General features: G+C 50.4%; 1 protein-coding gene across 7 annotated transcripts in view; it reads left to right on the top strand.

Annotated features, from left to right (window-relative positions):
* The window catches only part of ABCC3 (ATP binding cassette subfamily C member 3), a 65,740-nt gene that overhangs the window by 37,339 nt on the left and 3,824 nt on the right, over positions 1–24,577 (top strand). For 5 of the 7 annotated variants that reach the window (XM_053568719.1, XM_053568721.1, XM_053568715.1 and 2 more), the window contains 21 exons: positions 774–951; positions 1,044–1,205; positions 2,232–2,324; positions 3,530–3,733; positions 3,852–3,998; positions 4,368–4,455; positions 4,780–4,846; positions 5,344–5,470; positions 5,556–5,732; positions 9,991–10,158; positions 10,413–10,602; positions 12,066–12,183; positions 12,363–12,507; positions 12,606–12,813; positions 12,999–13,309; positions 15,754–15,953; positions 16,115–16,241; positions 17,553–17,654; positions 20,511–20,657; positions 20,840–20,998; positions 21,599–21,765. In XM_053568719.1, the coding sequence (XP_053424694.1) occupies positions 774–951; positions 1,044–1,205; positions 2,232–2,324; positions 3,530–3,733; positions 3,852–3,998; positions 4,368–4,455; positions 4,780–4,846; positions 5,344–5,470; positions 5,556–5,732; positions 9,991–10,158; positions 10,413–10,602; positions 12,066–12,183; positions 12,363–12,507; positions 12,606–12,813; positions 12,999–13,309; positions 15,754–15,953; positions 16,115–16,241; positions 17,553–17,654; positions 20,511–20,657; positions 20,840–20,998; positions 21,599–21,765 (3,285 nt within the window). The remainder of the gene's footprint in view (positions 1–773; positions 952–1,043; positions 1,206–2,231; positions 2,325–3,529; positions 3,734–3,851; positions 3,999–4,367; positions 4,456–4,779; positions 4,847–5,343; positions 5,471–5,555; positions 5,733–9,990; positions 10,159–10,412; positions 10,603–12,065; positions 12,184–12,362; positions 12,508–12,605; positions 12,814–12,998; positions 13,310–15,753; positions 15,954–16,114; positions 16,242–17,552; positions 17,655–20,510; positions 20,658–20,839; positions 20,999–21,598; positions 21,766–24,577) is intronic. The other 2 variants (XM_053568722.1, XM_053568718.1) reach the window with 1 other exon arrangement.

Raw genomic sequence — 24,577 nt, 5'->3', positions numbered from 1 at the left:
GAGGCTGAGGCAAGAGAATCTCCTAAGCCCGGGAGTTGGAGGTTGCTGTGAGCTGTGTGACGCCACGGCACTCTACCGAGGGTGACATAGTGAGACTCTGTCTCAAAAAAAAAAAGAGACTGGACACCAATGGAGCGTGTTCTCAGGGGCAAGGACAGCTGGGACAGTTGGAAGGCACCTCCTCTTCGGAGGCGGGGAAAAGGAAGAAGACAGGTATTTGAGGGCCGTGTGTGGGTGAGTGGGAAGACAGGCAGCTGCTGAGGGAGCAGGGAGTAGGGACAGGCTGGAAGGGAAGAGGAGAGGCGTGAAAAAGGCCCTGGGAAGGGAGGCGGGTTAGGGACCTGTGGAAGGTCTCCAGGCAGCGCCAGGCTATTGAAGTCGGGAGGATGGATTTGAGGGGTAAGAGTCTGTCGTCTTGTGGCAGATTCCAGAGCCCTTAGCAGCCCAGGAAGAGGGGTAGGACAGGGGCGTTTCTTCCTGCCATGTGGTGAGTGAGGCTGGCCATGAGAGTAACAGAGTGGGCAGCAGGGTGCACAACAGTCAGGGAATGAGGTGAAGGCAGCAGCGTAGCACAAGGATGGAGGTCATGGTCTTGAGGCAGCTGGTTTGACCCTCCTGGCCTGGGCAGTGGGTGCGGGCAACAGCTCCCACCTGAGAGGTTGCAGAGGCAGGGGCTGTAGGGGAGGCTGAGGGTGGAAACAGAGGGCAGCAGAGGAGGGAGCACCCAGGACAGGGGTGCCCCTACCCGCCTCATACCTCTCTCCTCCCCACAGTGTTCTGATCAGGTTTACTTCAAACCCCTCAGCCCCCAGCTGGTGGGGCCTCCTGGTGGCCGTGCTGATGTTCGTGTGCTCTATGACGCAGACGCTGATCTTACATCAGTATTACCACCGCATTTTCATCATGGGGCTGAGATTCCGGACAGTGATCATAGGCATCATCTATAGGAAGGTCAGCTGGAGCCAGGGCATGGGGGCAGGCTGGCCCTGGGCAGCTTGTGAGAGGCTCGTGGCCAAGACCTCCCCTTTGCTGTCCACCAACAGGCTCTAGTCATCACCAATTCAGTCAAACGTGAATCTACTGTAGGAGAAATTGTCAACCTCATGTCAGTGGATGCCCAGCGTTTCATGGACCTTGCTCCCTACCTCAACCTGATGTGGTCAGCACCCCTGCAGATCTCACTGGCAATTTACTTCCTCTGGCAGGTAACTCTGAAACACTGACCCCCGCCCCTTCCTTTGACCTTGCTGCAGAAGGGAAAGGGAAGATTGTTCTGGAGCCCAGGTGTGTGCCTGTCATCTCAGCCACTTGGGTGGCTGATTCAGAAAGATCACTTGAGTCCAGGATTCTGGATCAGCCTGGGCAAAATAGCAAGACCCCATGGTAAGACAAAATTAGGTGGGTGTAGTGGCATGCACCTACATGAATCTACTGTAGGAGAAATTGTCAACCTCATGTCAAAATATTTCCTCAGTAGTCCTAGCTACTTAGGAAGCTGAGACAGGAAGGTACTTTGAGCCCAAGAGTTCAAGGCCAGTCTGGGCAACATAGGAAGCCTCATCTCAAAACAACAACAACAAAAACAACAGAAATTAGCTGGGTTCCTATTCAGGGAGCTGAGGTGGGAGGGTCCCTTGAGCCCAGGAGTTCAAAGTTGTAGTGGATAATGATCACACCTGTAAATAGGTATGAGTGCCATTGCACTCCAGCCCAGGCAAGATAGTGAGACTCCATCTCTAAAATGAAAGAAGGAAGGGAAGGAAGGAGGGAGGGAAAGGAAAGGAAAAAACAACAAAATAGAAAAGAGAGGGTTATTCTAGTAGGTAGAGAGGATATGGTGTAGACACCAGAGCGTCCCTCAGCCCTGGAGGAAGGGGAGAAGAAACAGACTTCGAGGATGCTGGGGCCTGCAACTGAATATTCCCAGCCTGTGCTGTTAGCCTTCCTGCAGATGGAAAGAGGGCCTTGGAGGCAGGTCGGGTGTGACTCTATGTTTGCTATCCTGTATGTCTGGACGCCCTTCTATGTCGACTGTTTTTCCCTGTCTATTGTCATTATCTGATGGCTGGCTGCTTCTGCAAACATGTGGTCATTCTGGCTTTCTCTATTTGGCCCACCACCACCTTTTGCTTCCTGCCCATTTGTAAATTTCAGGTCAACAGGCCTCTGTCTGTTAGGTTCTGGCTGTAGACTTTGGCTATCTGTTCATCTGTCTATCTGTGCCTCCTCAGCACCTGGGTCCCTCTACCCTGGCTGGAGTTGCTGTCCTGGTCTTGCTGATTCCACTCAATGGAGCTGTGGCCATGAAGATGCGTGCCTTCCAGGTAGGTGCTGTTAGAGGTGCACTGCTCCTGCCAGAACACCTGGCCAGCTGCCTAGCAGTGTGTGTATGTGTGGCGGGGGTGGGGGTGGGGGGTCTTCTCTGCCTGGTTTATTGATTATGGATGGCTACTAGTCACTTGCACAAACCATAGCTCACTCTTCCCTCACAACTGAGAGAGCTTTAGTAACATTCTCATTTTTTCAGCTGGAGAACCAAGGCCTAGAGAAATTATGGCAGTCCAGAATCAGATCCAGCTGGGCCTTGAACCTGAGTCTTCTGGTCTAATGAAATCTTTCCCCTCTAAGCATAAATAGCCTGTCATTCAGTCTGTTACTTGCAAACATTTGTTGAATTTTTCAGTAGCTACCCACTCCCCCATAGAACTCCCTGAGACCACTGACCAGGTCCCTGATTACCTTACAAGCCCTATCCCACACCACTTCCACCCTGAGCCTGGCCAAGTTTCAGTCAGCCTGGCCTTTCTTTTCTTCAAAGTATCAGACTCAGCATACCTCTGGGCCACCACAAGTACTGTTCCTCTTCCTGGAATTCTCTTTACCCCTTCTTACCTGCCTACTTCCTTTTCTTCCTTTACCTCTCAGCATAAATGTCACTTCCTCCAGAGGCCCACCCTGATTACCCAGTTTAAGTTCGTTTCCCTGCTCCCACCCCGTTGCTCTCTCACTACATCCTGTTATTTTCCTTCAGAGCATATGTAATGACTGCTAATCAAATATAAATCTGGGCAATTGTTTACTTATTAACCACCTCCTCCATCAGACTGTCTGCTGTGTAATGGTGGGGGCCATGTCTGAATTGCATATTATGACACCCTCCGTGTCTAGCATGTGGCCTGGCACACACAGGCCCTCTGTGAATAGGGGTCAATGAATAAATTCATCCTGTGTCCCAAGCCTTGGAATTGCATCTGGGAGAACAAAGAGAAATAAACTTCACATCCTCAGGAAGCTAACATTCTGGGGAAACCTATATAAAAGGATGGTTATGGAAAGAGAAGAAAGTGCTGTGTGCTTTAGATACCCAGGGAAGGGGGAAGGATACTGTTTGAAAGGGTCAGTGACGGTAGCAATGAGGGCGGAGCTGGATTTGGTCAGGCAGAGGGAGGCAGGGGCTGAGCATTCCAGAACAGGGTGGGAGGCTGGGGACGGCAGCAGGTGTGACACAGTCGCTTTTTCTGCCACACAGGTGCAGCAAATGAAGCTCAAGGACTCCCGCATCAAGCTGATGAACGAGATCCTAGGTGGCATCAAGGTGCTGAAGCTGTTTGCCTGGGAGCCCAGCTTCTTAGAGAAGGTGGAGGGCATCAGGTGGGGCGAGCTCCAGCTGCTGCGCAAAGCTGCCTACCTCCACGCTATGTCCATTTTCACCATGATCTGCACCCCATTCCTGGTGAGGCTCTCTGTTGGGGCTGGGCCCCTGCCTCTCGCTGTGCCAGGCAGCCTCTGGTGCCCAGGTATGGCTGGGTCCCGGGAGGCTCCATCCCAACAACCACCCCCATGCTGCCCAGGTGATCCTGATCACCCTTGCGGTGTATGTGAGTGTGGACCAGAACAATGTGCTGGATGCTGAGAAGGCCTTTGTGTCCGTGTCCTTGTTCAATATCTTAAAGTTTCCTCTCCAAATGCTGCCCCAGTTAATCAGCAACATGGCTCAGGTACAGCTGGCGGGGGTTTCCACTGGAGTTAGGGCAGGTCGTGGGTCAAGGAAAGGTCACTGAGGGTCAAGGGATAATCAGGGAGAGTTACTGGAATCAGGGGAGGGCTGTTTTCATTCTGAAGAATTGTTCAACGCTGAAGTCATTGGGATCAAAGGTCATTTGGAGGCATGGGGGTCAGGTGGGGTCTCTGGGGACAGCCTCCTCTTACCCACCTGGACCTTACCTTTGAGTAGTGGGAACCATGGAAGACCCAGTCATGGGAGGGGCCTAGCCCAGGAAGTTTCGAACAGGACAGGGATAGGAGGAGGGGTGGAAGTGGGGGTGGGAAAGGCACAGTCTCCAGAGCTGACTCATACTCTCCTGCAGACTAGCGTGTCTCTGAAACGAATCCAGAATTTCCTGAGCCAAGATGAACTTGACCTCCAGTGTGTGGAAAGAAAGACCATCTCCCCAGGTGCAGGAACCCTTCTCCTGGGCTGCTCACCCCAGTCCTGGCTCCGAAAAATCTGTGTTCCAAATTCTCATTCACCTGTCACAACCCTCCTTCCTCCTCTTCACATCTACTTTAATTCTGTGACTTTCCTCTCCTCTTCTGAGTTCTCTGCTCTCCCCTGACCAGGGCTCTTCTTCCCTCTCCCTTCCTCTCCCTCCCTCGCATCCTCCCTCCCTCCCCCTCCCCCCGTCCTCCCTCCAATGGTCCCCTCCCATGGCCTGGGCTTTCCTCCCCTATTCTCTTCTCCATGTCCCTCCCTGACCCTGTTCACCTTGGTCCTCCCAGGCTATGCCATCACCATACACAGTGGCACATTTACCTGGGCCCAGGACCTGCCCCCAATCCTGCTCAGGTACCAGCTTCTCTTATCCTTTCTCTGCCTCCCACAGTGGGTAGAAGATCAGATCAATAGTAGCACTGAGCCCCTACCCCCAGGGTCTTTTTTTTTGGAGGCAGAGTCTCACTTTGTCACCCTTGGTAGAGTGCCGTGGTATCACAGCTCACAGCAACCTCAAACTCTTGGACTTAAGCGATTCTCATGCCTCAGCCTCCTAAGTAGCTGGGACTACAGGTGCCTGCCACAACGCCCAGCTATTTTTTTTTTGCAGTTGTTTAGCAGGCCAGGGCTGGGTTCGAACCCACCAGCCCCAGTGTATGTGGCTGGTGCCCTAACTGCCAAGTTACAGGCGCCGAGCCACCCCCAGGGTCTTTAACCAGAATACAGAAAGAGCCTCAGCTTGTCAGGGCAGTATCTGGAAGGGAGGAGGGCTTGGGTCTCCAAGTGGAAGGCTGGGAACAAAAGCACTGATCTCCACCTCTGACCGGACTCTTGGGGTTCCTTGCCCCCAGACTAGACATCCAGGTCCCAAAAGGGGCATTGGTGGCCGTGGTGGGACCTGTGGGCTGTGGGAAGTCCTCCCTGGTGTCTGCCCTGCTGGGAGAGATGGAGAAGCTGGAAGGCAAGGTGCATATGAAGGTGAGAGTGGTAGGGGCTTCTGGGCAGGGCATGGGGCTCAGCCATGCCTCGGGGGTACCCTGAGGTAAACTCCTCCTGTGGCCAGGGCTCCGTGGCCTACGTGCCCCAGCAGGCATGGATCCAGAACTGCACTCTTCAGGAAAATGTGCTGTTTGGCCAAGCCCTGGACCCCAAGCGCTACCAACAGACACTGGAGGCCTGTGCTTTGCTGACTGACCTGAAGATGCTTCCTGCTGGAGACCAGACAGAGATTGGAGAGAAGGTACAGGGCCCCCTCCTATCCCTGAGAAGCCACCACATACCACTGCCCTCCTCAACCCAGCCACGGCCATATGTTCATTCATTCATTTAATTGTTCATTCACACATTTCATAACATTATGCCCAGCTCTGTGCCAGGCACTGGGGAAACTTATCTATCACCTACTTAACTTGTGAACAGGTAAGGGCCACAGACTGCGCTGGGGCCAGGCAGAAGGCTTCTGCGGGATACAGGGAGGGCCCTGGGGGGATTTTGCACAAGGAAGAGCATCATTTTTGAGCTGAACCTTAACTGAGGAAGAGAGAGTTCATTATAATCTATTCACTCATTCATCTGATTTTTATTAAGTGCCTGTTGTGTGGTATATACTAATCAATATACACAGCAGTGAATATGCCAGGGTAAAAAAATCTCTGCCTGTGTATAGGTTACATTCTTTCTTTCTTTTGTTGCCCTCAGTAGAGTGCCTTGGCATCACAGCTCACAGCAACCTCAAACTCTTGGACCCTTGGGCTCAAGTGATTCTTTTGCCTCAGCCTCCCAAATAGCTGGGAATATAGGTGCCTGCCACAACACCCAGCTATTTTTAGAGATGGGGTTTTGCTTTGGCATAGGCTGGTCTCGAACCTGTGAGCTAAGGCAATCCATCCATCCATCTTGGCCTCCCAGACTGCTAGAATTACAGGCGTGAGCCACCACACCCGGCCTATAGGTTACGTTCTAGTGGGATAAAAAGACAATAAGCAAGATAAATAAGTGAAATATATAGTAGATAAACGCTGGGGGCGGGGAGGGGAACAAGGCAAGGAAGGAATATAAAATACAGGCAGGGCAAAATTGTTAGGAGACTTGGGAAAGAGTCACTGAGAATCAGAGCAGGGCTGAGTGTGGTGCCTCACGCCTGTAATCCTAGCAATTTGGGAGGCTAAGGCTGGAGGACTGCTTGAGGCCAGGAATTCAAGGCTGGGTTTATGCCACTGCATTCCAGTCCAGGTGACAGAGTGAGACACTCTTTCAAATAAAACAAAACAAAACACAGCTAGAGTGAACCCTAACTGGGACTAGAGAGCCTTGTATGGGGCCATGGAAAGCTGTCTGGGGACCTCGAAACCTGTCTGGGGCCAAGCCACTGGAGGCAGAGAGAGCAAGAAGTGCAAAGGGGAGCCAGGAGTGTGACTAGGAGTTGGAAGACCAGCAAGGAGGCCACCATGGCTGAAGCTAAGTGAACCAGAGGCCAGGAGGAAGAAATGACTCCAAGCAGGCAGGTCATTGAGAGTCCCGAAGGCCACTCTAAAGATTGTGGCTTTTGCCCAGAGCAGTGAAAGCCAGTGGAGGGTGTGAGCCCAGGAATAGTGGGTGGACGTGGATGGGCCTTCCAGGGCACATCAGCCTGAGCGGAGGTTAGGAAGTGGAGGGAGGGCATAGAGTGAGGCAGACCCTTAAGAACCATGTCACACAGCAGGAGGTAAGTGGTGGGCAAGCAAGTGAAGCTTCATCTGTATTTACAGCCACTCCTCATCACTGGCGTGGCTGCCTGAACTCTGCCTCCCGTCCCATCAGCCCCATCGTGGAAAAATTGTCTTTCATGAAACTGCTCCCTGATGCCAAAATGGTTGAGGACCTCAGGTTTAACAAATACAGAGTTTCACTTTTGCAAGATGAAAAGGTCCTGGAGATTGCATAGCAAGGTGAATGTACTTAACAGTTTGGCCTTTATGCGAAAAAACATGGGACATCAGTGAAAGGTTTGGGCCTTGGATTAACATACCTAATTTTTAGCTGTGGTAAAATACACATAACACAAAATGTACCTTCTTACCATTTTTAAATGTACAATTCAACAGTATTAAGTACATCTACCTCGTTATGCAATCTCCAGGACCTTTACATCTTGCAAAAGTGAAAACTATATTTGTTAAACCCGAGGTCATCTTGCAAAAGCGAAACTTTGTATTTGTTAAACCCTTGGTCCTCAACCATTTTGGCATCAGGGAGCAGTTTTACGAAAGACTATTTTTCCACGATGGGGCTGATGGGACGGGAGGCAGAGTTCAGGCAGCAACACCAGTGATGAGGAGTGGCTATAAATACAGATGAAGCTTCGCTTGCTCGCCAACAACTTACCTCCTGCTGTGCAACATGGTTCTTAACAGGCCACAGACTGGACTGGTGAAGTCTGCAGCCCAGGAATTGAGGACCACAGTTAAACAATAGCTCCCTATTCCCCCAGCTCTTGGCAACTACCATACTATTTCCTGTTTTTAGAAACCTGACTACACTAGTAGCCATTTTCTTTTTCAAAGAAAAGGAATGTATAGGCCAGTCATGGTGGCTCACACCTATAATCCTAGCCCTCTGGGAGGCTGAAGCAGATGGATTACCTGAGCTCAGGAGTTTGAGACCAGCCTGAGCCAGAGCGAGACCTGGTCTCTACTAAAAATAGAAAAACTAGCTGAGCACTGTGGTGGGCATCTATAGTCCCAGCTATTTGGGAAGCTGAGGCAAGAGGATCACTTGAACCTAGAAGTTTGAGGTTGCTGTGAGCTCATGCCATGGCACTCTAACCTAGGGTGACAGAATGAGACTATGTCTCAAAAAAAAAAAAAAAAAAATGGAAGGAAGGAAGGAAGAAAGAAAGAGGGAAAAAAGAAAATGAATTTGTATCTTACAGTTCTGGAGGCTGGGAAGTCCAAGGTTAAGGGGGCACATTGGTGGAGGATCTTCTAGCTGGTGGGGACTCTCTGCAGAGTCCTGAGGCTGTCCAGGACATTGCATGGTGAGGGGGCTAAGCATACTAGTTCAGGTCTCTTTTCTTTGTTTTCTCTCTCTCTCTTTGTTTTTTACTAAATCATAAACACATAGATCATGTATACATTAATGCCTATATGGGGTACAATGTGCTGATTTCATATAGATTAGAAACGCTTACATCACACTGGTTAATATATACCTCATCTCGTTAACTTAATTATTGTGTTAAGACATTTATACTCTATGCTTAATAGATCCGACATGTACCCTTGCATTATGCACCATAGGTGTGATCCCACCATTCACCCTCCTTCAATCTGATTTCCCCACTCCCTTCCCATCCCCCCCACTTTTCTTTTGAGACAGAGTCTCACTATGTTACCCTCGGTAGAGTGCTGTGGCATCACAGCTCACAGCAACCTCCAGCTCTTGGGCTTAAGAGATTCTCTTGCCTCAGCCTCCCGAGTAGCTGGGACTACAGGCACCTGCCACAACGCCCAGCTATTTTTTTGTTGCAATTTGGCCAGGGCTGGGTTTGAACCTGCCACCCTCAGTATATGGGGCCAGCGCCCTACTCACTGAGCCACAGGAGCTGCCCCTTCCTTTCTTTCTTAAAAGCCACCACTCCCACGCCCATGATGACCTATTAATTCACAAACTCATTAGTCCATAAATGGATTAACTATTCATGAAAGCTCAACTCTTAAAGGTCCCACCTCCAATTTACTGTCACATGGCAGATTCAATTTCAATATGTGAGTGGCATCATATAGCATTTGTGACTTATTTCACTCAGCATGATGTCCTCAAAGTTTATCCATGTTGAAGCATGTGTCAGAATTTCCTTCCTTTTTAAAGCTAAAGGATATTCCACTGTATGTATATATCACATTTTGTTTATCCATTCATCTGGCGCCAGGGTTGGGTAGGAAACCCAACCAGAGTAAGGAAGGAGGATGGCCTTACCTGCCCCAGAAGGACTCTGAGAGCCCCTTCCTCTGTGGCTTTATAGCTTTGCAAGGACAGCCTCCTCCATAGTCCCTGAAGGGTAATTTGTCTTTCTTTTCTTTTTTTGAGACAGAGTCTCACTGTGTTACCCTCAGTACAGTGCCATGGCATTTATGGCTCATGGCAACCTCAAACTCTTGGGTTTAAGTGATTCTCTTGTCTCAGCCTTCCAAGTAGCTGGGACTACAGGCACCCGCCACAACACCTGGCTTTTTTTGTTGTTGTAGTTGTCATTGTTGTTTAGCAGACCCAGCCGGGTTCGAACCCGCCAGCCCCAGTGTATGTGGCCAGTGCTGTATCCACTGAGCTGCAGGCACCCAGCCAGAAATTTTTCTTATTGTCTGCCCTAAGTCCTTCTTGTTCCCCTTTTCACTGCCTATGAAATGTGGATTCAGAGGTCTGCCTTGCTGAATGACAGTGGACAGGACTTTGTCTCCCGTGGCTTATCTGACCTTCTTCTACCCAGCCCTCACCTCCCACCACGTTCTTCCTCCTTCCAGGGCATTAACCTGTCTGGGGGCCAGCGGCAGAGAGTCAGTCTGGCTCGAGCTGTTTACAGTGATGCTGACATTTTTTTGCTGGATGATCCCCTGTCAGCAGTGGACTCCCATGTGGCCAAGCATATCTTTGACCAAGTCATCGGTCCAGAAGGCGTGCTGGCAGGCAAGGTGAGGCCCGCCAGAGGCTAAAGGGGCTAAGGAGAGATCTCAGGCCCTTGGAGACAAGTGGCAGGAAGCTGAAGGGGCTGGGTGAGATCTGGATGTGTGGGGGCCTAAAAAGCAGGCATGTGGGTTGGGTGGCAGGAGACACCTGTGGGGAGACACCTATCCATACTCCCAGCACACGGGCACTTTACACTTACTCTGTGGCTCCGTGCTTGTGCTGAGGACAGCAGGGTGAGAGCCTGCTGCTTTCTCCCCAGACTCGGGTGCTGGTGACACATGGCATCAGTTTCCTGCCCCAGACAGACTTCATCATAGTGCTCGCTGACGGACAAGTGTCTGAGATGGGCCCCTACACAGCCCTGCTGCAGCGTGACGGCTGCTTTGCTAACTTCCTCCGCAACTATGCACCTGACGAGGACCAGGAATACCTCCAGGACAACAGGACCGGTACTGCCAGGCCTGGCCCTCTGGTCCCCGCACCTTCACGGCATCTTCCCTGTCTGGGCAGTCTCTCGGGTGTCTCTGCACTGGCCCGATGTTGCAGCAGGGAGGTTCTGGGAAACCTGAGCCATCTGTGTGAGTCACCAGAGGGAAAGTAAGGCAGACACAGTCAAGTTCCACCTCTTCCTCTTCCATAATTATGGGACCTTGAATCAGCAGCTCAAGTCTTGGAGCCTCAGTTTTCCTATCTGTCCAAAGGGTATCAGAGCATAGGCCTAGCTTGTGTGGCAAGGCTGTTTTGCGAACAAATTGTTTGTCAATTGTGCAAGTGCTTGGCAAAGTCATTTATCAAACAAGATTTACTGAGAAATTACTATGTCAAGATTCTAGGCACTGATACAGAGAAGTGAGCAAACAAAAAGTCCCTGTCCTGGCTTGGCACCCATAGCACAGTGGTTACAGCGCTGGCCACATACACCAAAGCTGGCGTGTTTGAACCCAGCCCAGACCAGCTAAACAACAATGACAATTGCAACAACAACAAAAAAAAATAGCTGGGCACTGGGGCGGGCGCCTATAGTCCCAGCTACTTGGGAGGCTGAGGCAAGATAATCGCTTAAGCCCAAGAGTTTGAGGTTGCTGTAAGCTGTGAAGCCATGCCACTCTACTGAGGGTGACATAGTGAGACTGTCTCAAAAAAAGTCCTTGTCCTCATGGAGCCTATTGAAGTCTCCAGGCTCACAGGGCATCACTTTCCCCTTGTTGCCTGGTCTCAGGCCTCCAACCCCAAACTCTGGAATTTTTTTTTTTTTTAAATACAGAGTCACTTCGTCACCCTCAATAGAGCACCATGGCGTCATAGCTCACAGCAACCTCAAACTCTTGGGCTCAACTGATCTTCTTGCCTCAGCCTCCCAAGTAGCTGGGACTGTAGGCGCCTGCCATGATGCCTAGCTATTTTTAGAGATGGCATCTTGCTCTTGCTCAGACTGGTCTCGAATTCATTAGCTCAATCAATCCATGTGCCCTTGACCTCTCTGAGTGTCAAAGTCTGGATTGGCTGGCAGACCTCTTCCTGGGCTTTCTTGGCTGCTGTCACATATTCAGCAAACATACCTTGAGTATTAACCTTCCTTGCTCAGCTCACGACACATTTCCCTTCAATCCTCACAATGCTGTGTTGAAATAGATGCCTATATCCCCTTTTTACATGCCAGCCTGAGGTCATGCAGCAAGGGATTCAAGCTCAGCCAGTCTGACTCCAGAGCCCACCTTCCTAACCCTTATATTTGTGTTTCCTCCACGGGCCTGAAAGGAAGTTCTTCTTGTTATCTAACCTAAGTCTTTCTTGTTGCCCTTTTGATCCCTCATCTTTTCTCATGCTTGTCTGTTCAAGATCTTTCAATGGAATGGGGGTTGGGGATTTTCAGGGAGAGCTAGCCAAACCCCATCCACTTCCTCCCACCCAGCAGCAGCCTTGGAAGAAGCAGAGGAGGAGGACATGCTGATCGCAGATACGCTCAGCAACCACACAGATATGATGGACAGTGAGCTTATCACATATGAAGTCCAGAAGCAGTTTATGAGGTGAGCTCCTAAGAGCTCCCAGCCCTCCGCCATCCCAGGGAGGCTGCAGCAGGTCTCCCCAAGACCTGCCAGGTGGGCTGCAGGCAGGCATTGTCCCTGATACTCACCTCCTGGGCCTCTGTCCTAGGGTGGCAAGGGTTGGAGGCCTTCTTTCTGAGCCTGATCAGTTGCTTCCACAGACAGCTGAGTGCCATGTCCTCAGAAGGAGAGGCTGAGGCTCAGCCTGTGTCCCGAAGACACCTCGTTTCATCAGAGAAGGTGCAGAAGACAGAGGCGAAAGCAAATGGAGTGTTGATCCAGGAGGAGAAAGCAGAAGTTGGCACTGTGAGTAGAATGGACCAGGGGGACTGGAGAGAAGGGATAGGCCGCTAGCAGCCCCAGGCCTTACAGAGTCCTCTGTCCCTGACTTCCACTCCCTATAGGTGAAGCTGAGTGTGTACCGGGATTACGCCAAGGCTGTGGGGCTCTGTACCTCACTGGCCATCTGTTTCTTATATGTGGGTCAAAGTGCTGCCGCCATTGGGACCAATGTATGGCTTAGCGCCTGGGCCAATGATGCTACTGTGGACAGCAGACAGAACAGTACCTCCAAGAGGCTGGGTGTCTATGCTGCCTTGGGAATTCTGCAAGGTAAAACTGTGGGGGTGCCCAAAAGGGGCTCCAACATCTCTTCCTCTCTTCTGGGCTGCCAGGCCTGTCAGACCATGGCTTAGAGCATCCCTAATCCACTATGGCCACATCATGTCTGTGAATCTGCCCCTCCATGCCTGTGCCTCAGCCCAGGTAAGCCAGCCACTCCCTACCTTCTCCAACAGGTCTCCTGGTGATGCTGTCAGCCATGATGATGGCAGTGGGCGCCGTGCAGGCTGCGCGTTTGCTGCACCAGGCACTTCTGCACAACAAGATGCATTCACCACAGTCCTTCTTTGACACCACACCCTCTGGCCGTATCCTCAACCGCTTTTCCAAGGACATCCATGTCATCGATGAGACTCTGGGCCCCACCATCCTCATGGTGCTAAGTTCCCTCTTCAACACCATCTCTACTTTCGTGGTCATCATTGCCAGCACACCTCTCTTCGCTGTGATCATCCTGCCCCTAGCTGCACTCTATGCCTTTGTGCAGGTGTGTGAGTAGCTGGCATGGCTGTAACATGTGCAGGGCATGGGCTGGTGGGTGGGCATCCTCATGGGTGGGGCAGGGAGGGGTGGGATACTTTAGGCCCCCAACATTGCAGCTTGTTTTTTTTTTTATTTTCGATGAATGAAACAACATTTATTGAGCAAGAGAAAGGTTTACAGAGCAAGATACATTGGACACAGATAAAGAATGGGCCCCCATTTTTGGGACAAGGGAAGGGCCTCAGCTGGGTTTTGTTATTATAGAAATGGCAGTCAGTTACTGTATCTGTTTGTAACTCATTTTCCTCACCTGTAAAACAGACTCAGAACCTACCTCATAGGAAAAAAAAAAGAACCTACCTCATAGGGTTGGTGTGAGGATAAACTGAAATACTCATAAATCATGATTGGCCCTATGTAGGCAGAATGGGGACAGAAGACCCCATTTCTGGCAGGGGAGGGCACCCCCAGAAAAAGGGAAAATTAAAAAGTAAACTGAAGGAGTCAGAACAAAGAAAATTCAGCTAGTTTACCTTTAAGCTAGCCATTGCTAAATTTCTTTTCTTTTTTTCTTTTGAGACAGAGTCTCAAGCTGTCACCCTGGGTAGAGTGCTGTGGTGTCACAGCTCACAGCAATCTCAAACACTTGGGCTTAAGCGATTCTCTAGCCTCAGCCTCCCGAGTAGCTGGGACTACAGGTGCCCGCCACAATGCCTGGCTATTTTTTGGTCTTAATTGTCATTGTTGTTTGGCAGGCCCAGGCTGAATTCGAACCCGCCAGCTCCGGTATATGTGGCTGGCGCCCTAGCTGCAGAGCTACAGGTGCCAAGCCAACCACTGCTAAATTTCTTTCTTTCTTTCTTTCTTTTTTTTTTGAGACAGAGCCTCAAGCTGTCACCCTGGGTAGAGTGCTGAGGCATTACAGTTCACAGCAACCTCCACTCCTGGGCTCAAGCGATTCTCCTGCCTCTGCCTTCCAAGTAGCTGAAATTACAGGCATCCACCACAACGCCCAGCTATTTTTTGGTTGCAGCCGTCATTGTTCTTTGGCGGGCCTGGGCTGGATTTGAACCCACCAGCTCAGGTGTATGTGGCTGGTGCCTTAGCTGCTTGAGCCACAGGCACCAAGCCCATTGCTAAATTTCTTGCCTGAACAAGTTTCCGGCCTTTCCTGAAACTCTAGCTTATTGGGAATACAGTTTACACAAATACCCCTGCTGAGTCTGTGAACAGTTTGAGGAAAGTAATGGGCATAAAAGAGATTATGGCAAGACCTAGGAAAGATACATCTTCTAGGTGGTTTCCTGCCCATTAAACAGACAAAGCAGATACCCATTATGGAAATTTGGATTTGCATTTAGCTGGGGCAGAGACAAGGGAACAGCTCGAACCCTGAAATATGGGCAGGAGGGCTTACATCCCTTATTGCAGAGGAAAATCCTCTGTGGTGGTGATGAGAGGAAAATGCCTCTCTCCCACCGATTGATTCCTCAGCAGAGATTAATGCCAGTGGTGTTTTACTCCATAGTGAACTAGCAGAGTTTAACACCTCCCTAGGAATCTGTGTGTGTGACTCCAGACAGGAGGCTTCCCCCACACAAAGCTCAAGTTTCAGATTCCTCAAAATTTCTCAAATCCTTAAAGTTAATAATAATAATAGGAGCTGATATGCTCACTCAAAGAACCTGCTGGTGTCTTTGTTCCCTCCCTCAGCTTACCACCTGGGCAGATAGATTTCAATAAAAGCTGAGCAGAACAGAGACTGGGAGCCACTCGCTGGAGCCCACAAACGGGCAGTGGTCCCCTGAGCTCCCACCTTTGAAAATTCCATTCTGCGTCCCGTGTCTCTTTCTTTATTGTTGTTCCTAACTTTCTATTTCTTTAGGTGGTTGCACTAGTTCCACAGGTCTTGGTGGACCCTGCCCCTGGAGCGGGACCCCAACAGCCCTAGGGCTCCTTCCTGTTGGCTACTTTTCAATAAAACACTGTTAATGGTTTGGGACATATTATCCTTCCCTTCTTTTTGTATCTATCTAAACATACATGTTTATGTATGTGTTTAACACGAATGAATTGGTAACATTTAAATATAGATAACTGCAAAAAGCTTTTGCAGACACTGAGCTCCTATTCTGAAATGAATGAATGATAGTAGAAGCTCAGCCACTGATACAGCTAACAGCTCAGCCACATGATCTGGGCTGTGCTCTGTGCTGGGCCTGGGGAGCCTCAGATATACATCCTGTGTGGTCCTGGCCATCTTGGCCCCACAGGGTAGAGGATGGAGTCTTGGGGCTTTGGAAGTAGGGGAAGCCAGCAAGGTCTCTGGGTAGGAGTAAGGCTGGCTGGGAAGAGGCCCTGGGGGAAATGCATGGGTTCAGAGATAGTCAGGACGGAGTTGGGGTTTCCATGGCCTTGACCCCTAACCCTTTCCCTGCCTCCCATCAGCGCTTCTATGTGGCTACATCACGGCAACTGAAGCGTCTGGAATCCGTCAGCCGCTCGCCCATCTACTCCCACTTTTCGGAGACAGTGACGGGCACCAGTGTTATCCGGGCCTACAATCGCAGTCAGGACTTCAAGGTCATCAGTGATACTAAGGTGGACACCAACCAGAGAAGCTGCTACCACCACATTGCCTCCAACCGGTCAGAAGCCTCCTCCCTTACCTCGTAGTCCTCTAGGAGTCCCCCCTAGACTCTGTGGTGGGAACTCCTAGAGTCCTGGCCCTTTCTTTCCCTGAAACAGAAAACTGGCCCCTTCCGGCACCTGGCCCCATTTCCTACTTGTGTGCCCCCCCCCCCCACAGGTGGCTGGGCATCCGAGTTGACTTTGTGGGAAGCTGTGTTGTGTTCTTTGCTGCACTATTTGCCGTGATTGGGAGAAGCAGCTTGACCCCAGGGCTGGTGGGCCTTTCTGTGTCCTATGCCCTGCAGGTATGGAGGAGCCTGGGCCCCAGGACAAAGTCACCACTGATGCAGAGATCACACAGATGCCACAAGCATCTCCTGCGTGCCCCTCTTTACTCAACATGGGAACCAGCCATAGGTTCTGCTCTCAAAGGGTGGCAAGCATGGAGATATACCCCCTCATCTGGGGATTGTGATTCAGGCTGAGCAGGTCTTCGTGGCTGGAAAAACAATGTTTTAAAAGCCCAGAGGAGTTTCCCTACTTTAGGGTGTTAGAGAAATGATCTTAGAGCTTTGCTCCAAAGAACAAACAGAATTTGTCTTATCTGTAGGCATAGATGTAGACCCACACAAGGAAGATCCAGTGGCAGGCATACAGCTCATGTTCATGGCCTGCAGAGAAAGTACACAGATTTGGCAACTAGAGCCTTGGCTGCTGGTCAGGCAAGTCAGCCTGATGCCAGCCTGAATTGTCAAAGAGTTATCTAACTGCAAATGGAATTTTTGTAAAGCAGATCTTATTTTTAATACCTCAGGTGGCTCATTGCATTGCTAAACAAAGAGCAACCCAGAAAGGTCAGTTTTCTTGAACTTAAATGTGCCTGTGAATCACCCAGAGATCTTGTTAAAATGTGCATTCTGATTCAGCAGGCCTAGGATGGGGCTCAGGATTCTGCATTTTGATCAAGACTCCTTGGTATGCAAAGCATGGTCCCTGAGCCAGTTGCATCAACGTCTTCTGGGAGCTTGTTAGAAATGAAGAATCTCTGGGGCGGCGCCTGTGGCTCAGTGAGTAGGGCGCCAGCCCCATATGCCGAGGGTGGCCGGTTCAAACCCAGCCCCGGCCAAACTGCAACCAAAAAATAGCTGGGCGTTGTGGCGGGCGCCTGTAGTCCCAGCTGCTCGGGAGGCTGAGGCAAGAGAATCGCGTAAGCCCAAGGGTTAAGAGGTTGCTGTGAGCCGTGTGACGCCACGGCACTCTACCCGAGGGCGGTACAGTGAGACTCTGTCTCTACAAAAAAAAAAAAGAAATGAAGAATCTCGGGTTCTAGGTCCCATTCAGACCCACTGAATCAGAAGCTGCATTTTAACAAGATTCTCCAGGAAGTCTTATACATATTAAAGTTTGAGAAACAAGGGGTGAGTTAATTCTGCATTGTCACTATTTGAGGTACTATCGTGATTAGAGCTGCAGCTGGCACACTGTGGGCTTTCCTAAGGCCACCTAGGTCAGACCATCATTAAGGGGAGCGCAATCGAGGACTCTGAACTTTTTCCAAGGTCCTTGTCACAGGGAGGGAAAGATCACTCTATCTATAACCCAGTCCCTTTGGCCAGGTGACATTTGCTCTGAACTGGATGATCCGAGCCATGTCGGATTTGGAGTCTAATATTGTGGCTGTGGAACGAGTCAAGGAGTACTCCAAGACAGAGACAGAGGTGGGTAGCGTGATTAGCCTGGGCAGGGGGAATCTGAAATAGCTGGGGAAGAATGTTTGGTGGCCCACCATCCCTAAAACTTAAGGCCATCTGCTTAGGTGACTCTTCATTCATTTATCATCCAAACGTTATTGGGCATCAACCAGAGGTCTATGCTAAGAGATATAAAAGGTTATGAGTTGAGCAAAACAGGGTCTTCCCTCAGCAGATTCTGATTTAGTGGAAGGTGTAAGACATATTGCAGGGCTTTGCAGTGGATAAGAGCTCTGGTGTGGTGTACCCCAGGAAGGCAGATAAGGGAAGTCCTTCCACTGGGGTGATCAAGGGGAGGCGAGCAGATTTGAAGGATGGGCAGGTTTGCTAGACTAGGCAAGACGGTAGGTGGGCAGTGGGGAAGTAAGCATTTCTACCAAAGAGCCTGGGCAAAGGAGCAGAGGTGGGACAGTGTGCCCTTTTTTGTCCTCTATTGGGGTCATCCAGTCTTTTCTCCACCTTGCCCATGGTCACAGCTGAGACCTCTCATGCCCAGAAGCTGCACTGTCTCTGAGATCTCAGTGTCAAGCATTCCACTTTTAGACTACCCTGTTGTCCTTCCCAGCTCACTTTTCCTAGTCCTCCATAGCTATAGCCCTTTGTCCTCATTGGGACCCCCAATCCTGTGACCTGCCTTTGTCTCTCTGTCCATCAGCTCTTCTGGCATATTTTCCCTCCTCAACTAGGCTAGATTCTTTTTCTTTTTTAGACAGAGGCTCAAGCTGTTGCCCTGGGTAGAGTGCTGTGGCGTCACAGCTCACAGCAACCTCAAACTCTTGGGCTTAAACAATTCTCTTGCCTCAGCCTCCCCAATAGCTGGGACCACAGGCACCTGCCACAACGCCTGGCAATTTTTGGTTGTACTTGTCATTGTTGTTTGGCAGGCCTGGGCTGGATTTGAACCCGCCAGCTCTGGTGTATGTGGCTGGCACCCTAGCCACTGAGTACAGGTGCTGAGTCCAACTAAGCTAGATGCTGTACTACACCAGCTCCCTTCTAAGTTGTATCCACCTACAAAATGCCACCTTAGGTGAACCCACCTATGGACCTCCTTTATATACCTACACTGAGCACCTTATACCTTGGTTGGAGAAAATCACTGGTTTTACCTCCATTTTAAAATCACACACCACTGCTGAGTCTTCCTACTTTGCTCCCCCCAGAATCATATGTTTCCACTCTCAGAAAGGTTTCTTTCAAACATTCTCTGGCTGCAGACGTCCAATCTCCTCCCTGGTATTCAGCCATCAACCTTGTCTGACACTTCCATGACAAAATAGTTTATAAGGCAGGAACTCACTTAACCTTGCTGCCTGCAGACCTATAAACCTACCAGCGTCTCCTTCATCTTTTTCCCTTCTCTTTTAGGAGGAATTATCCCTTTTTGTTTCAAGGTCCATTCCCTCTGCTCTTCCTCATGGCGCCTGAGGACTTGACTTCCTCGGTTACACCTTCGTCTCCTATACTGTCTGTCCTGCTCCCTCTGTTGGATGATTCCCATCCACGTGCAAAAATATTCCAGTGCATCTTCCATTCTAGACACACAAATGAACCCTCCCTTTCCCCTGCATTCTCCCACCCCGTTTCTCTGCTCTCCTTTGGCATGAAATTTGTTTTAAGGTATGGTCCACACGTGCCCTCTCCATGTCTTCTGCACCCTTTATCTCATCTGCCCCTGCCGTCTGCTGTCGGGCCCTGTCACTCCACTGAGACTGCTCACCAGTGACCTCTCTCCTTTCCAGGCTCGGGCACTCTTTCCCAGTGACCTCTCTCCTTTCCTGTCCCAGGGACACTTTCCTGTTCTCATCTAATTCAACCTCTCAGTGATGTCCAGATGAAATGACACCTCCTTTCTTCTGGGGATCCTTCGTGATTCTGTGACCCTCACCCTCTCAGTCTGCCTTCACTGAGCGCTTGCCCCAGCTGGCCGTGTTCTTCCTAACCCGGCCCCTCCTACCCCTGTCTTTTCTAGGCTTCTTTCCACACCCCTCCTCTCTCATGATCCTGTCTTCACCCACCTCCACTCAGACACATGACCCTGCCACCATGTTCCCATAGCAGCCAGAGAGATCCTTTAAAAACACACCAAATCACGTCATCCTTTGTGTACAGCCCTTTAATGGCTTTGCATTTACTCGAAGTGAAAAAAAAATAGTCCTTAAAATGGCTAGGCCCTCCTTGATGAGGCTTCCCACTGTCTCAGCCCCCTACCTCTCATCTTTGTCACTGTGCTCCAGAACACACCTGGAGGCATTTACATTTGCTATTCCCTCTGCCTGGAATGCCCTTCCCCCAAATGGTTGACTGTTCCCTTAACTCCCTCAAGTCTTTACTATCACCTCCTCCAGGAAGCCTTCCCTGACTACCCTGTATGGATCAGCCACACTAAACACATCCTGCTCCCTCACACTCATCACTTCTTATGTTAAGATTTGCTTATCTGCTGAATGTAAACCTCAGGAAGGCGAGGACTTTGTCTACCTGCCTGGCACGGGGTGGCCACTCAGTAATCATGAATGGATAGAGGTGGGAGAGAGGAGGTAGGGCAGGCGGAAGGGGGGTGGGCGGCACCTCAGGGAACATGGGGCCCCAGTAGAGCTGGGAGCAGGTAGGAAGGGAAGTTTTAGAGTGGCTCAGTGCAGAATAATTAGGGAGATACAAGAGTCATTGAACCACAAGGTTGAGCCCCAGAAGTGCCAGAAACCTTCCCCCAGGATCCTAGTGGGTGAGGATTGAGGGAACATGAGAGAGACTGAAAAATGGGGGAGTGCCAGGCTAGAGAAAAGATACCACCCTGATGAGACCCCGTCTGTCCTTCCACAGGCCCCCTGGGTGATGGAGGGCAGGCGCCCTCCGCCAGGCTGGCCCCAGCATGGTGAGGTGGAGTTCCGGAATTACTCTATGCGATACCGGCCCGGGCTGGACTTGGTGCTGAGAAACCTGAGCCTGCGCGTGCGCGGGGGCGAGAAGGTACCGTGTGGCACTTGGGTCAGAGGTGTTCCCGCCTGGGCGGGTATGCGGCCGTGGCCGTGGCCTTGCAGGGAGCGTGCGTCTTTGAGAGCGCAGGTGCTCTGGCCCCCCTCTGGGGGTGTCCTAAAGATGCCCTGTGACCTCTCAGCTCCCCACTGACATCCCCTTCCCCACCCGGCCAGGTGGGGATCGTGGGCCGCACTGGGGCTGGCAAATCATCCATGACCCTCTGCCTGTTCCGCATTCTGGAGGCAGCAGAGGGTGAAATCCGCATCGATGGCCTCAACGTGGCAGACATTGGCCTCCATGACCTGCGTTCTCAGCTGACCATCATCCCCCAGGTATGAGCCTGACGTGGACTGGCCACACTGACCAACGGCCCTGGGGGCAGCCAAGACCCCTTCTGTAGTTTGAAGATGGGGATTGGAACCTGGGTTTTGAGGCTTGTGGTGGGTGCTGCATGGACAGTAGGGAGTAAAGCCACCAAGCAGCCACCACAAGCACAGCTCTGGAAGGGTCAGACACCCTTGCTCAGTTAGACCCTGCCCTTTGACCTCCTGAACCAGCAAACAGGGAAGGACCACCTCTAAGCTCCAGTCCCCCGAGATGTTCTGTCCCAGTCTCCTGTTGTACAGCTGAATTACATTTCACTTATTCTGGCTCCTCCAGAGTATATTTTTCTGCCGACTGGACACTTTGGAGTCAGATTAGTGGCTCTGATTCCTGTTTTCGCTGAGGACTTCGTGATTGGCAAAACTGAGCTTTATCATTCCCCTGCAGGCAACTCTGTCTCCTTCCTCCGCTGTTGCCTCCCTCCCAGAGGGCTGGGAACAGAAGCGGAATGCTGCCACCTTAATCCCTCTCTTTCTCCTTGGTCCTTGGGCCCATGGCTCCTTTTGGGCCTGAGCTGCCTCCCCATGAGGACATGTCGTGCCCCCCAGGACCCCATCCTGTTTTCGGGGACTCTGCGTATGAACCTGGACCCTTTTGGCCATTACTCAGAGGAGGACATTTGGCAGGCCCTGGAGCTGTCCCACCTGCACACGTTTGTGAGCTCCCAGCCAGCGCGCCTGGACTTCCAGTGCTCTGAGGGTGGGGAAAATCTCAGGTAAAAAAGCCAAGTGTGGACAGGTCAAGAACAGCAGTTCTCCCTGGGGAACCCTGTGGGTACTGGATGGTCTGGCACCACATGAGAAAGAGTTGAGGCCAACCAGGGTGCACAGAGGGGCATTATCTTATATTGAGCATATTCTGTGTGCCAGGCATGGTGTGCTACCCCACTGACACTTAACGTGGCCCCAGAGGTAGTCCATGATCCCATTTCACAGGTAAGGAAACAGGTTCAGAGAGGATAAGAGATGTGGCCAAAGTTACACAACAGGGAGAAGACAGCTCTGGGAGATTCCAAAACCTTGTTCAGTGATGTGTGAGGTCGTCAATTCTTTTTTTTGTGTGTGTGTGTTTTTTTTTTTTGGCCGGGGCTGGGTTTGAACCCGCCACCTCTGGCATATGGGACCGGCGCCCTACTCCTTGAGCCACAGGCGCCACCCAAGGTCGTCAATTCTATGCTTGGGCTGGGGAAGGTAGCTCTGGACAGAACTGTGGAACAAGTGGCAGAAAGCCTTCTCCCCTCTAGAGCTTTCTTACAGTCTCAGACTTTGTATCTCCCGTCACTGAGCATCAGAAAGGACCAGGAGTCACCTTAGGACTCACTAAGTCCTAAGGCTTAACACACCCATACCAGTGGTAGCTGTTGATCTGGAGCAAGTTACTTAACATTTCTGTGCCTCCTTTGCTTTCCCTCTAAAATGGGGATACTAACAGTCCATACCTCTTCACATCACGCTGCCCAAGAAAAATATAATGCAAGCCACATACAGAGGGTGCCAAAAAATGTATCCACATTTTAAGAAGGGGAAAAACTGTATAAAAATTGTAATAGTAATTATGTATCAATAACAAAAGATGAATATAGGTCAGGTTGAGTGCCCCTTGTAATTGCAGAAGTCAAACATGACTTCAGTATTACAAATTTAATACAGTTGTTTCCTTTCTTTAAATATATATACATTTTTTGGCACATTCTATATATGTAATTAACATTTTTTCCAGTAGCCATATTTTTTAAAAAATAAAAAAGAGGGTCAGGCATGGTGACTCATGCCTGTAATCCCAGCAGTAAGGCTGAGGCATGAAGATTATTCAAGGCCAAGAGTTTGAGACCAGCCTAAGCAGCATATCTTTACCAAAAAAAAATTAGCTCAGCATGGTGGTATGCACTTCTTGTCCTAGCTACTTTGGAGGCTGAGGCAGGAGGATCACTTGAACCCAGGAGTTGGAGGCTGCTGTGAGCTATGACACCTCTGTACTCTAGCCTGGGGCAACAGAGTGAGACACTCTCTTGAAAAACAAAGGGGAAAAGAAACAGTTTTAGATATAGTGGTCTAAATAAAATAAACTATTAAAATTTATTTCAGAGGCTGGGTGTGGTGGCTTATGCCTGTAATCCTATACTCTGGGAGGCCAAGGTGGGTGGATTGTCTGAGCTCACAGGTTCAAGAACAGCCTGAGCCAGAACAAGACCTTATCTCTAAAAATAGCCGGGCATTGTGGTGGGCACCTGTAGTCCCAGCTACTTGGGAGCCTGAGGCAAGAGGATCGCTCGAGCCCAAGAATTTGAGGTTGCTGTGAGCTATGACACATCAGCACTCTGCTGAGGGTGACAAAGTGAGACTCTCCAAAAAATAAATAAATAAATAAATAAAATTTATTTCATATATCATTTGCATGTTCTCATACAAGTTTGAAATCCAGTGTGTATTTTACATTTTCAACATGTCTCAACTGGGACTGGCCACATTTCAAGGGCTTGACGGCCACAGTGGGGCCAGTGGCTACCTGGACAGAGCAGTCTTAGGGCCAGCGTGATGAAATGAAAAGCACTTAGCTTGGATACACTTCTGTGAAATGTCAGCCTATTCTCCCTCCTCCTCTCCGCCTCCTCCTCCCCTCCTCTCTCTCCTCTACCTCCTCCTCTTCTTCCTTCTTATTTTCATTTTTATATTTAGCCCATACTCACGGACCCTCCCCAGACCTTGACAACCAAAACAAAAACCTCTACATTTGCCTGGCACATAACAGTGTTCAAAGCACTTTGGCCTCCACTATCTCATTTAATCTTTACCACAGTCCTGTGGATGGAAGTGAGGCTTCCATAGTATGATATTATTGGCCCAAACCTGCTTAGCTAGTGAGGGGCAGGGAAAGGTCTCAGGGAAGAGAGGCCTTTTGTCCCAAACCTTTCCTTGTACCTCCTCACCCAGATGACTCTTGGGATTCCCCACCAACCAGACAGCCCTTAAGACTCAATATGCATCTTAGCTGGGGTTCACTTACAGAGGAGAGCTGGGGAGGGCTGACAGACGGGCCTGGGCTCTCCAAGCTTGGTCTGTGTCCTGGTCCTTTCTCCTACCCTTCTTGCTATCAGCACTTCCCCCGGAGCATCCCCTATCACCACATACACCAGATCAGAGGCAGAAATCCACTCCCCTCCTCCCTTACGAAGCCTGTAGTCAATTTAAGTACAACCTGTGTCCTGTGCCAGTCCCACCATAAATCAGCCCTGAATTCTATCTGGCAGCTCATTCTGCTGCCAAAACCTTCATTAGTTGCGGGAATGGGCCAGGGAGAGAGCCTAGCCTTTTCTCTGGCTGTGGTGACTCACCCCTTTGGGAAGGGCTGAGGTAGTTGTCCTTGGGTGTGGGGGTGCTGTAGCCTCTGCGGTTGGGAACACAGCCTCACTTTGTCCACTGGCTCTGGCTGCCAAGGAAGGAGAAGGAAGGTATGCATTCCACCTTTCCTTCAGCTCCCCAGTGACCAGACACAGACAGACTCTAGGTCCTCCCCTGCTTTGCCTCTTC

The sequence above is a fragment of the Nycticebus coucang genome, chromosome 18 (genome assembly GCF_027406575.1).
Source record: "Nycticebus coucang isolate mNycCou1 chromosome 18, mNycCou1.pri, whole genome shotgun sequence".
Taxonomy (NCBI): Eukaryota; Metazoa; Chordata; class Mammalia; order Primates; family Lorisidae; genus Nycticebus; species Nycticebus coucang.
This window is presented reverse-complemented; position numbering and strand designations above follow the sequence as displayed.